The 14,077-nt window shown below is 33.7% G+C and overlaps 1 protein-coding gene across 14 annotated transcripts in view; it reads left to right on the plus strand.

Moving 5' to 3' along the window:
- DENND4A (DENN domain containing 4A) overlaps nucleotides 1–14,077 on the plus strand; it is a 139,201-nt gene that overhangs the window by 46,907 nt on the left and 78,217 nt on the right. For 5 of the 14 annotated variants that reach the window (XM_032864666.1, XM_032864674.1, XM_032864669.1 and 2 more), the window contains exons 2-3: nucleotides 3,177–3,260; nucleotides 9,882–10,214. In XM_032864666.1, the coding sequence (XP_032720557.1) occupies nucleotides 9,904–10,214 (311 nt within the window). In that variant the 5' untranslated portion in view covers nucleotides 3,177–3,260; nucleotides 9,882–9,903. Of the gene's footprint in view, nucleotides 1–3,176; nucleotides 3,261–5,660; nucleotides 5,794–5,871; nucleotides 5,965–6,638; nucleotides 6,824–9,881; nucleotides 10,215–14,077 lie in introns of those variants that run through there. The other 9 variants (XM_032864668.1, XM_032864670.1, XM_032864671.1 and 6 more) reach the window with 5 other exon arrangements.

Below are 14,077 nucleotides of genomic sequence, written 5' to 3' on the forward strand. Positions count from 1 at the left end.
CCTTTAATTAATATCTTAATCATAATTATTTTTATTACTTTTGTCTTTTAACCTTCATATTAGCTTTATAAGTATATGATCTACTACCTTTGCTTTATATTTAATTTTCCAGTGAGACTTTTTCTTTCATGTGTTTTTGTTACTAATGAAAGAAGTTCCCTTAACTTTTCTTATAAGGCCAGTTTAGTGATGATAAACTCCTTTAGCTTTTTCTTGTCTGGAAAACTATCTGTCCTTCAATTCTGAATGATAATTTTCTGGGTAGAGTATCCTTGGTTGTAAGTATTTTTCTTTTAGCACTTTGAATATCATGCCACTGCCTTCTGGCCTGAAAAGTTGGTGCTGAGAAATCCACTGATAGTCTTATGGGGGATTCCTTTGTACATAACAAGTTGTTTTCCTCTTGCTTTTAATATGTTGTCTTTAGCTTTAACTTTTGACATTTTATTTTTTTAAGTCCATTTATTTATTTATATAAGAGAGAGAATGAAAGAGAGTGAGCATGAGAGGGGGAAGGTCAAAGGGAGAAGCAGATCCCCTTATGAGCAGGGAACCTGATTCAGGACTCGATCCTGGGACTCCAGGATCATGACCTGAGCTGAAGACAGTCACTCAACCAACTGAGCCACCCAGGTGTCCTAACTTTTGACATTTTAATTACAGTGTGTTTTGATGTGGGTTTCTTTGGGTTTTTCTTATCTGGAACTGGTTAGGTTTCCTGAATCTGAGTGTTTTTTTCCTGCCCCGAGTTAGGGAAGTTTTCTGCCATTATTTATTCAAACAAGATTTCTGCCTCTTTTTCTCTTTCTTCTTCTGAGAGTCCTATAATGCAAACGGTAGTTCATTTAATATCCCATAAGTCCCACTGTCTCTTTCCTGTCTTCTAGCAGTAAGATTTTAGAAATATTCAAAACATATATATGCCACTCCATATTTACTGACTGAAGTTTTTCAGTGAGTCTGAAGTGGAGTGATGTCTTAGTTTTTGAAACACATATATCTATCCTGACCATTTTTTGCAGTTCAAAACACAATAAGGTTGTTCTTATGTTATTTCTTATTCATTCTTTTTATCCTTCATTCCATTCTAAGACATTTTATCAAATTTTGACTCAAACAGTTTTGGTCCTTTCCCCCTTTCTCTTCTACTTCCCCCAAAAACATCCATATCAAGTATCACTGGCTTAGGTAAATCCAATGTCTTTTGCTGTTACTTCCCTCTTATTAGTAGATACTCCATGTTGGTTAGAGCTGTGGTTTCTTCCTCTTGATGTGCTTGTGACTACTGTGTTTCAATTTGCTTTCCTGCAAAAGCTTTGACCCTAAATGAAACTCGTATGCAGATGTGTGTGTGTGTATGTGTTCAACATTATAAAGATAACATAAAATAAGTTGATGCAATACAGTTGGATTGACTATACTCTAAGACTTAAGCAGTGGCATTGTCTCTTCATTTGCTGTTTAAAATTACTAATAAATACAACCTACTAAAATGCTCAATTTTAAGAAAATATGGTGATGGCATATTGAATTCCATAATACAAATTGCTTGTTATCTTGTCAGAAGACCTGCATTCCCTGATGATATCCCACCTGTGTCTTGTTAAGGAGTTGATAAAACTGATGCTATTTAAATGGTATTTTAAAATCTGTAATAGCCCAGTGGAAAACACAGGGAGAAACCTCTTTGACCTCAGCCATAGCAGTTTCTTACTAGACACATCACCACAGGCAAGGGTAACAAAAGCAAAAATGAACCATTGGGACTTAATCAAGATAAAAACCTTCTGCATGGCAAAGGAAACAATCAACAAAACTAAAAGGCAGCCCATGGAATGAAAAAAGTTATTTGCAAGTCACATATCTGAAAAAGGGTTTAGTATCCAAAATCTATAAAGAACTTCTCAAACTCAACACCCCAAAACAAATAATCCAATTAAGAAATGGGCAGAAGACATCAGTAGACACTTTTCTAAAGAAAACATCCAGATTGCTAACAGACACACAAAAAGATGCTCAATATCACTCATCATCAGGGAAATACAAATCAAAACTACAATGAGATACCATCTGACACCTGTTAGGATGGCTAAAATTAATAACACAAGAAACAACAATTGTTATCAAGAATACAGAGAAAGGAGAACCTCCTTGCACCATTGGTGGGAATGCAAACTGGTATAGCCACTCTGGAAAACAGTATGGAGGTTCCTCTAAATGTTAAAAATAGAACTACTCTATGCTCTAGTAATTGCACTACTAGGTATTTACCCAAAGAATATAAAACTACAGTTTCGAAGGGATACTTGCACTGTGATGTTTATAGCAACATTATCAATAGTAGCCAAATTGTGGAAAGAGCCCAAATGTCCATCAACTGAAAATGGATAAAGAAGATGTGGTATATGTATACAATGGAATATTACTCAGCCATCAAAATGAATGAAATCTTGCCATTTCCAAAGAAATGGATGGAGGTAGAGTATATTATGCTAAGTGGTATAAGTCAGAGAAAAACAAGCACCATATGATCTCACATATATGTGGAATTTAAGAAAGAAGATAGATGAAAATATGGTAAAGGGGAAAAGAAAAGACAGAGGGAAAAAAGCCATAAAAGACTCTTAATGCTAGAGAACAAACTGAGGTTTGATGAAGGGACATGAGTGGGGGATGGGCTAGATGGATGATGGGTATTAGGGAGGGCACTTGTTATGATGAGCACTGGGTATTGTAAGTGGTGAATACTAAATTCTACTCCGGAAACCAATATTGTAGTGTATGTTAACTACCTAAAATTTAAAGAAAAAACACAAAATCTGTAATAAAGGGAAAATACTATACATCATGCCCCAGAAATAGGCATTTTTTTCATACTCCTTTCTCTTGTACACATTTATCCTTTTGTGCCATTATTTATTATTTTATTTTCTCTCCATCATTCTCCCCATTATTTGCTTTTTTTTCCTTAAGTGTATAGCTCTTCTTAACTGAAAGGTGTTTAAGGAAGAGCTGGTGTTTGAAAATGACTTACTGGGTCTTAAGCATGTGGAAAAAATATATGCAATCATTTTCTTTGAAAATTGTCATTGTTAACAGAACTTAAGTATCCACAGGCATCTTAGTGGGAAATATTTCATTGGAATTAATTTAAGTTCAATTTTTATTCTTTCCAGTACAGTTTTTCTCAAACTCTGAGGCTTGCAGAATTCACAAACTGAGATCTGGCATCATTTTCAAAGAAAGACCTTCAGTGATGTGTAAGTAGTTTTTTCCATTTTGATTTGTTTCTATTAGTTGTTTTCTGTACTAGACTGAAAAGTTATTTTACCAATCTCTGGAGAGAATTTGGCATATATTCACCACATAGTGATTAACAAGTAACAAAATATATCTTATTGAAAGATGTCTTATGATGTGCCCTAGGTCACTATTATTGACCATGAAGAGAGGCAACATCCTCAAGTGTAAAGAATACTGGGTTGGTTAAAGGACTTGCCTTGTCTGCCACTAACTAGCTACATCCTTAAGTGAGCCACCTTCTGAATTTTAGTTTCTTTGGCTATATAATGAGGGATTAGACTAGGATTAGTAATAAAATCCTTTCCCCTGGAAATGTCTGTTATTCCCAGCTTTACTTTTTTTCTTTTTATAATAAATCAAAGGTTAGTAATAATCCAAAAGGGAGCTCTCAAATTACATAGTTTTGAGTTTTTGTATTGATTTTTTGCTTGGAAATAGATACTGGGAGAGGATGTGGCTCCAAATTAGATAGACTAGGAGACAAGTAAGCTCCCACCCTCCCCACACCCCCCCACTCCTGCTCATGAAATTTGCCTCACATAGTCCATTAATTTGGGTTAATTAAGCTTGTTTTTTAAAGTCACGTTTGCCTTGGTTGGGTTGAACCTTTTTACAAGGATGTCACCCTACTCTTAAGTATGATATACAAATAAGATTTCTTTTAAGATTTCCATACAGTGCTGATCCTGAAGGAGTGCCAATTTTCAAGGAGATGGGAGAAAGGGACAATAAAGTGGGAGTCACATCTATGCATGGGGCTTTTGTGGGGACAATGGTAGGGAAACTAGGCAGGCTGAAGGCCAGTACTTGGAACCTGGAAGGGAGATAGGAGAAGAGAGAGCTTGAGGTGGAATAAAAGTATAGACAGAGATGTGGGAAAGTAGAACTGGACAGGAAACCTCTTTGAAGGCAACGACTATGGCTTTCATCAATATTGTCTATCACCAGCTCCTAGAATAGTGTCAGATCTTAGTAAGTATTTATGAAAAATGCATTGAATGAATGAATCACTCAATAAATTTCTAATTTTGCCTAAGGCTGTGATGGTTTTGGTTATTAGTTACTAGACTCAAAGCATCTAGGTTATCTCTGGCTGCTGCTCTACATTCAATAACTACAGACAGGTAGTTAAGTTGAGACAGGTAATTGAGGTTCAGAAAATTGATTCTGAATCACAGAAAAAAGATACTACACTTGAGGGTTATAAAGTGAACTATTAATTCATTTAACAAATATTATTTTAAGCACCTACCTACCATACTTAGGATACTAGCTGGGAATGGAAAAATGGGGTAGTGGTTATAGTGTATAGTTCTATTTGATATAATATTATGTAGCCACTTAGTGTAATTATGAAGATTATAGCAGTTTGGGAAAATGCTTACTAAAGAAATATACAAATATGTATATTCTATCTTATATTGTTCATGAGGACTAGTAGGATGTTTTCTTCTCTCAAAGAAGACTAGACATTGTTAAATAGAAAGCCCATTTATTATTGGGAATAGAATAGTTGAATATCTTTTCCTTTCTGTTATTTTGTACAATTCACAAAGTTTAAATGAAAATCCAAATAAACTCAAGTTTTAAAACAAAAGTGATGAATATGTATTGACCAGAAAAAGAAAATATTGTTTTGTCAAAGAGGAAGAAAACAAAACTAAATTTGTAGGGCAGGATGGGTTATCTTGGTTGGAAAAAAAATTAGAGATGAAGTTTAGAAAAGATGGAAATGAGAGTCTCTGGTTTAGTTTTAGTAATGTAAGAAAGGATGGCTAGATTACATTCTTAACTGTGGGATAACTTTTAAAAAAAATTCTGATATGAGGAATTTGAAAGGCAGGGCGGGGGCTTGAGGGGATAGGGAAGGAAAAAATGAAACAAGGTGGGATTGAGAGGGAGACAAACCATAAGAGACTCAATCTCACAAAACAAACTGAGGGTTGCTGGGGGGTGGGAGATAGGGAGAGGGTGTTTGGGTTATGGACATTGGGAGGGTATGTGCTATGGTGAGTGCTGTGAAATGTGTAAGCCTGACGATTCACAGACCTTTACTCCTAGGGCATATAATGCATTATATGTTAATAAAAATAATTTAAAATTTTTAAAAAATAAAGTAATATGGCACTCTTAAAGAAAGAAAGAAAATTTCTTCTGGCCTATTTATTTAAGTGAACTGGAGTGAGGGATATTCGAACAAGTCCATTGTGTTATCGATGATTTTTACATATAGGTCTTGAGTTTTTGACTGTTTGTCATTCTCTATTTGAAAGATTTTTGCAAAACCCCTATGCTCAGATTTTTTGTTTTTCATATATCTTTAAAATGTTACCTTTCCACTCTTTTCTTATTCTTAGAGTTAGCCTACGTAGCAAATACTTAAGGACTTTGACCTACTGGAGTGATAGTAGCAATACGAAAGAATCTGAATTGATTGGGTAGATATTGAAAGGGAGAAAAACAAACCATTCTCCATTAATTTGTGAATGGGTAAGAGCTTTCTTACAACAATTTATTAATTTTGTTCTCATAAACCTTTTAGAACTACAGAGCTTGTTCTTGTTTTTCTATTCTCAAAGAAAAATAGATGTACTTTGAAGTGAAATACTAGATAAGCAGGTATCTGAAATTTTAAGAAGATGCCTATCAATATTTTATAAGGTAACTCCTTAAGTTATCTACATCATGTTGAACAAAGAAGAATTAAAAAACAGTGATTAATGATGTAGTATTATCGTTAACACCAGCTTGTATAAACTTGTGTGGGAGTTTTATATTACTGTGATTATTTACAGAACTGTTGGATCGATTGCTTCTTTTGTATAGCCCCCAGTTTAAATGAATTCAAAGAAACTTACATCAAAAAAAAAAAAAAAGAAAAGAAATTTACCTATGTACCTCCTAATTGTTTAGGGGTTTTTGCTCTCATGTACTACACTAAAAGTCCAAGTTTTGTGTGCGACGAGGAATGCTTTCCTCAAATGCTCTTTCCAAGGAATTGTTGGTAGTTCTTGCCAATGTAAGGCATTTTATCTTAATGTATATGTAGTATTTTTCACGAGGGTTGTAATTTTCATACCCCAGTGTAAGTCTCTTGGCTAAATGGAATTGTTAGAAAATACTGTTGTTCATTTCTATATAAAAGATTTTCAGTATTTTCTTTGCCTTATAAATTTTAATGATATCTTTCCCCTAAAGATATTCTTCTAATATGTAAATATTATCTAAATATCTAATATCCATAATATTTAGATAGTATGATATTTAACATCTAATATCTAAAGATGTTCTTCTAAAACTCAAACTTATTTTAAAAACAGTTGAATTAAAATAAAAAGTAGAGGTGTATTTTCAGTATTTTCTGAATGGATTAAAGGGCATTTAGATCTTATAAGAAGTCACCTGGAACGTTGCCAGCTGTGTTCTTGGCATTACATACTTGGTCAGCAGTGCCTTAAGACATCTTGTTTACCTTCCTAACCACTCTCTGCCCTCAAATGAATAAATGGAAAACATCAAGGTGAGAGAACTGGAGTGATATATAATTTATTTTCTTGTCAATAAACTGTAAGAAGATTTTATCACCACTTTAAAATTATTTTCCTATATGTATTGATGAACAGTAATTTTTTCTCCTTTAGTAGTTACATACCGTAGTCAGTAGTGAATGATATCAAGTCATTAAACTTTGTCAATCAGGAAGATGTAACAAAATGAATTTTACATACAAATTCCTCCCAAATATCTGCTTATTAGTATAATAGCTGTTTATTTCCAAAGGCTAAGGTAGTAGCTTTCAAAAGAACGTATTAAATATATATATGTTTTCGTGATAGTACTGTTCTCATTCTCTCCCTTCTTTCTGCATAGCAATATGTAAAACTTCATAGTATGCAATAGTGACAATATGCTATAGTTTAAATAACATGAAGTTAGAGGGGCACTTGGCTGGCTCAGTTGGAAGAGTATGAGACTCTTGATCTGAGAGTTGTGAGTTCAAGCCCCACGCTGGGTGTAATTATTTAAGTAATTATTACTTAATAAAGAAATAAATAAACTTAAATAACATGAAGTTAGAATCTAGGAAAAATGAGAATATTTAAATGTCTTTATTATAATGACAGTGTTTTACCAAGGTATTTTTAAGATTTTTATCAATCAAGAGCTTATAGCTTCAAATTCATGCACACATAAAAGCAAATAAACACATATGGAGCCTTGGTTAATGACCTGCCAATTCTACTTTAATAAATTTTTTCTGAAGAAATAATGGGATTTGTAGCCATAGGTTTATGTTCAAGATTATTCATCATGGCATTTAAAAATATTAACAAAATTAGTAGAAGTAAAATCAACAATAAAGAAATAGATCAATAATGTTATGTCCATAAAATAAAATACTATGGAGCCATTAAGATATATTTTCAAAGTCTATGTAATGAAATGAAGAAAAAGGTTAAATACAAAAGTACTTTTAAAAAAGGTACTTTTGAACAAAACAAAACAAAATTTAAAAATTTTTAAATAAAAAAGGTGCTTTCGTCCTCCTACATTTTAGAAATGGATAGATGATCATCAGGGTAAAACTACTTGTTTTTTTGTGAAACACCTGTTACATGTAGTCAGCTGAGAGTGACGACTGTTTAACAGTCTTCTCAGGAGACAGCTTATTACTTTCTCTTTACTGTCAGGCTAGGGGCTATTTCTGAAAAGTTTAAGCCCTTTATTTTGTGCAGAAATCTTATATGTAAGGGAGTTGCTAATTGGAGTCATATACACATAAATAAAAGAAGTAGAAACATTTGATCCTTCTTTAGGTGTGTTTTCTAAGCAAACAGTGGGAATATTTAGAGTATATTTAAGCAGTGGATACAGATTCTGCAAAATGTGGCATGAATTCTGAAACCTCATTATGTTAGAAAATTTATTACATTAGCAATAAAGAAAATTCAATAAGTTTTGGGATTATGATGAAAATGGTGACAGTTATATTACAAACAAGTATACTCCATAAAAATTTGTTTGCCCTCAGTTACTTTATAGTCTACAAAGTTCATTTACTTTGAACTAGCATTTTCTAAAGCATCTTTAGAGGTTTTTTTCTAGTTTTTAAGTGGGAAAATAGGGTTCATTGTTCAAATAGACTTGGAAAATCCTGGGCTAGTAAGCAAAGTTAAAGGTACCTTTATCAAAGGACGGCTGATGCTTTCATATTTTTATATATTTTATTATAAATATACGAAATATATACAAAATATATATACATTTCGAAATATACGAAAAAATACGAAATATAAATATACGAAAGAGGCATATAGTGTGTGTGTATGTATATATATATACATTTTTTTTATTTTTTTTTATTTTATTTATCCTTTTTTGCATTTATTGGAACTAAATTTAGCATGACACATGTTGGAAAGTATCTGTTTGATATTAAACTTTTTTCCCGTAACTGTTACACAAGGACTGTACTGTAGAAGGTGTATTCTCCTCATTAAACAAATGAAGTTGAAAAGACACCTGAAGGAAATTTTGCTATGAAAGTGTTTGCGAATACATAATGGGATTCTACTTTATTTATTTTTTCTTTGAATTTATTATAAGCATGCATTACTGTTCTAATCTCTGCCCCACTTTTGTTATTTGAAGTTCCTCTGTTTTATCTGCTGAGACTCACTCATGGTGGGTTTTTCTTTGGATGTTTTTGTAGTTTTGGAGTAGGAGGTCCTCTTTAGCTGGGCTTTATCTGTGGAGAACCTGGGTTGAGGGTATTCCCTTCTAGAACTGTTCTGTATTTGCTTCCCCCAGGGTATCACTAGCTTGGGAACAGTTATTGTTTATATCTGTTTGGAGCTTCTTGGGACTATGCAGATGGCTTACGGTCAAACATCATATCCAAGTCTGTGTAGGCCTGTTGTTATACATTCACAGAGGAGACTTTTTACCAGCCCCCACTCCCCGCAAAGCTGGGCCCAGATTGAGGCAATCTATTATCTCCCTGTACCAGTGGATGGATTTTTAAAATCCACTCTTTAACTAGGGATATAGGCCTTTGAGGCTTTTGGTTTTATACAGATGTCTCAGTTCTAATTCCCTATCTTATGTGGTCCCAAAGCCTTGTCTCCTGTCTCTATAATGCCTTTTAAAACACAAACCCCTTGAGTACTAAACAGATCAGCAAATTTCCCCAACCCATTATCAGCTTATACTGCACTCTGGTCTTTGGTTTCCTCGGTGTTTTGGGGCCCTGGGGATTTCATTTTTACAGGTTAGTCTGTGCATTTACAAGGATGTGTTTTGTTGTTTTTGTCATCTACTTAGGTAATCCAGGCTTCCATGTTGTAAAAAATGGAAATTCATGCATTACTTTCATATTCAGAAAATGATGCTAAATATATTCCCATTTTTAAAAAAAACATACATTTTACATATTGAATGAAATGAAATGTATAATAGTGCTGTTTATCAAAGAAGTAGTATTCTTTCTGTAGTTTTTCATTCTTATTTATGCACAAAGTACTTCTATTTATTTGACTTATTAGAAGAGACTACTAAGTCTTTCACTTTCCTTTTAGATGTAACCTTCTGTAATGGAAGATGATTGAAGATAAGGGGCCTCGTGTTGCTGACTACTTTGTTGTAGCAGGATTAACTGATGTTTCAAAGCCTCTTGAAGAAGAAATTCAGTTCAATGATGCCTGTCATAAAGTAGCTAAACCAAAAGAACCTATCACAGATGTTTCAGTGATTATTAAATCTCTTGGGGAGGAAGTGCCACGGGATTATATATGTATTGATGTTACCCCAACTGGATTGTCAGCTGATCTCAATAATGGAAGTCTTGTGGGGCCACAGATTTACCTTTGCTACAGAAGAGGAAGAGATAAGCCTCCACTTACAGATCTAGGGTAAGTTGTTTTTTCTTTTAATTGTTGCTATTGATCAAAATAATATGCCTTGTAGATTTTGAAGTTCACTGTTCAATTTGTTTATTAATAAATACATGGCAGCTTTAGAAAAATAGACACATATTTAGAATCCTGGGTTCTCTTTCTGTGTTCCTTATACCATTTGATTATCCCTTTGTTTCCAGCACTTTCTTCTTGTCAGAGTTTCTTTTTGTTAAAGGGAGAGACTTTGAAAACTTCTACAGCAAAGTACCAGAAAACTAGGGTATTATCCTGACCACAATATTTTTAATAATTTTAAAAGTGCTAGAAAAGGATGACTTTTGAGCATCAGTCATATGATCATTGTAGATAAATGCTTAAGGCTATTATGCATCAAACAAGGATCTTTGGGTAAATTAGTGCTTTACTTCGGATACTATATTAAACTTAGGGCTCTTTTTTTCTATACCAGCTTTATTGAGATAGATTTTGCATACCATGTAGTTTACCTATTTAAGTGTACAATTCTGTGGTTTTTAGTGTCTTTGTAGAGTTGTGTAGCCATCACCACAATAAATTTTAGAACATTTTTATTAGGCTGGAAAGAAACCTCATACTCATTTTAGTTGCTGTCCAGTTCTTCCTAATCCCCTCAGCTCTAGGCAGTGCTTATTCTACTTTCTGTCTCTATGAATTTGCCTATTCAGGACATTTTACATGAATAGAATGATACTCTAGAGTAAAAAAAGAATACTTTTTGTGCCTGGCTTTTTTCACTCAGCATTATGTTTTCCGGGTCTATTCATGTTGTAGTATGTGTCAGTACTTTATTCCTTTACATGGCTGAATAATATTCCATTTTATGGATGTACCTTTATTTATTTATTTATTTATTTTCACAATTTACTTATCTGTTCATCAGTTTGGTAGACATGGAGGTTGTTTCCACTTTTTGGCCATTATAAATAATGCTGCTGGAAATAATCATGTATAAATTTTTGTATGGATGTATGTTTTCATTTCTCTTCCATATATATTTAGGAGTGTAATTGCTGGGTGTTATGATAACTCTGTGTTTAATCTTTTGAGGAACTGCCAGACTGTCTTCCAAAGTAGCCACACTACTTTGCGTTCCCGCTGGCAGTGTATGAAGGTTTCAATTTCTCTATATCCTAGCCAACATTTTGTATTGTCATTTTGATTATAGCTTCCCTAGTGGTATCTCATTTTGGTCTTTTTGCATTCGCTTGATGGTTAATGATGTTGAACATCTTTTCATGTACTTGTTGGCCACCTGAAAATCTTTTGAGAAATGTCTATTCAGAATCCTTTACCCATTTTTTAATTGGCTTGTCTTATTATTGAACTTTAATAGTCTTTACATATTCTAGATGCAAGTCCCTTTTTAGATATACGATTTATAAATGTTTTCTCCCATTCTGTGGGTTATCTTTTTTCTTTCTTTATGGCATCCTTCAAAGCTAAAAAGTTTTTAATTTTGATGCAGTCTGATCTATTTTTTCTTTTGTTGCTTGTTTTTTGGCATCGTATCTAAGAAGGCTTTTACTAATCCAAGGTCATGGGGATTTAGACCTAAGTTTTTGTCTAAGAGTTTTATAGATTCAGCCTTTATATTTAGGTCTTTGATCTTTTTGAGTTCATTTTTGTATATGGTTGAGAAAGGGGTCCAACATCACTATTTTGCTTGTTGATATCCAGTTGTCCTACCACCAACTGTTGAGAATATTCTTTTCCCATTTTCAAAAATTAATAGGTCATGGATGTATGGTTTTATTTCTGGACTCTCAAGTCTATTTTATTTGTCTACATGTCTTATCTTTGTGCCAGTACTACACAGTTTTGATTGTTATAGCTCTGTAGTAAGTTTTTACATTGGAAGTGTAAGTCTTCGAACTTTGTTCTTTTTTAAGATTGGCTATTCTGTCTGGTCCTTGAATTTCCGTATGATTTTTAGGATCAGCTCGTCAATTTTTTTTATTGCCTATCAGATTTTTTTTGTAATTTAAATTCAATTAATTAACATATATTGTTGGATTCAGAAGTAGAGTTTAGTGATTCATCAGTTGCTGGTCACACCCAGTGCTCATTAAATCCAATGTCCTCCTTAATGTCCATCACCCAGTTACCCCATACCCCATTCTCCCACCCACCTCTCCTCCAGCAACTCTCAATTTGTTTCATAGCTATAGTTCAGAGTGTCTTATGGTTTGTCTCCCTCCCTGATTTCATCTTTTAAATTTTTCCCTCCCTTCCCCTGTGATGCTTTGTTTTGTTTAATTCTACATGAGTGAAATCATATGATAATTGTTCTCTGATTTACTTATTTCTCTTAGCATAATACCCTCTAGTTCTATCCACCTCATTGAAAATGGTAAGATTTCTTTTTTTTCAATGGATGAGTGATATTCCATTGTGTATGTGTGTGTGTGTGTGTGTGTGTGTGTGTGTGTGTGTCACATCTTCTTTATCCTTCAGCTGTCAGCGTACATCTGGGCTCTTTCCATATTTTAGCTATTGTGGACATTGCTGCTATAAACATGGGGGTGCAGGTACCCCTTCGGACCACTATGTTTGTATCCTTTGGGTAGATACCTAGTAGTAGTGCAGTTGCTGGGTCATAGGGTAGTACTATTTTTAACTTTTTGAGGAACCTCCGTACCATTTTCCAGAGTGGCTGTACCAGCTTGCATTCCTACAAGCAGTGTAAGAGGGTTTCCCTTTCTCCATAACCTCACCAATATCTATTGTTTCCTGACTTGTTTATTTTAGCCATTCTGACTGGTGTGAGGTGGTATCTCACTGTAGTTTTGATTTGTATTTCCCTGATTCTGAGTGATATTGAACATCATTTCATGTGTCTGTTGGCCATCTGGAGGTCTTCTTTGCAAAAGTGTCCATTCATGTCTTCTGCCCATTTCTTGACTGGACTATTTATTTTTTTGGGTGTTGAGTTTGATAAGTTCTTTATAGATTTTGAGTACTCAGCTTATCAATCTTTGCAAAGATCAGGGTTCTTTTTAAAAGATGAATATGTATATGGATATGTGTTTATCTTTATGTTGATGTATTTCTCCTTTACATATATGTATCCTTACATTCATATATTTCTCTTACATATATATGTAATGTATATTCATCTTTTAAAAAGAACCCCGGGGCGCTTGGGTGGCTCAGTGGGGTAAAGCCTCTGCCTTTGGCTCAGGTCATGATCTCAGGGTCCTGGGATCGAGCCCCACATCGGGCTCTCTGCTCAGCGTGGAGCCTGCTTCCTCCTCTCTCTCTCTGCCTGCCTCTCTGCCTGCTTGTGATCTGTCTGTCAAATAAATAAATAAAATCTTTAAGAAAAAAAAATAAATAAAAAGAAATAAAAAGAACCCCAATCTTTGCAGAAATTGATATCATATATAATATATATTATATATGCAAAAGGAGAATACATAAATGTAAATATATATATGATATAGATATATCCATATATATGGAACAAAAGAGGAACAAAATTTCAAAGATCGTGAAATAAGTTCCCACTGAAAAACTGAAAGAAAAAGACCAAAGGAAAGCTACAAGTAGCTCTAATACTGTCTTCAAAATAGTTTATAAGAAATAAAAATTAGCCTTCTTGTTTTCATTGCTCAATTGCAAAAGAGCATGTACTTGAGCAATATTTGAGTTAAAAATAAAGAAGATATCAATATCCCTATTTATGTTCCCAGAAGGGACCTTAAAATTTCCATCCCCTATTATATTAAGTCTGAAAGTGTACAGTCATGTTTACTAATGCCTGAAGGGACATAGAATGAATTGGAAAAGTTCCTGAAATTTCTTCTACTTTAAAATTTCTATCATCTAATGTTTGGTGT

The sequence above is a fragment of the Lontra canadensis genome, unplaced genomic scaffold, assembly GCF_010015895.1.
Source record: "Lontra canadensis isolate GAN:19392208 unplaced genomic scaffold, GSC_riverotter_1.0 scaffold28, whole genome shotgun sequence".
Lineage (NCBI taxonomy): Eukaryota > Metazoa > Chordata > Mammalia > Carnivora > Mustelidae > Lontra > Lontra canadensis.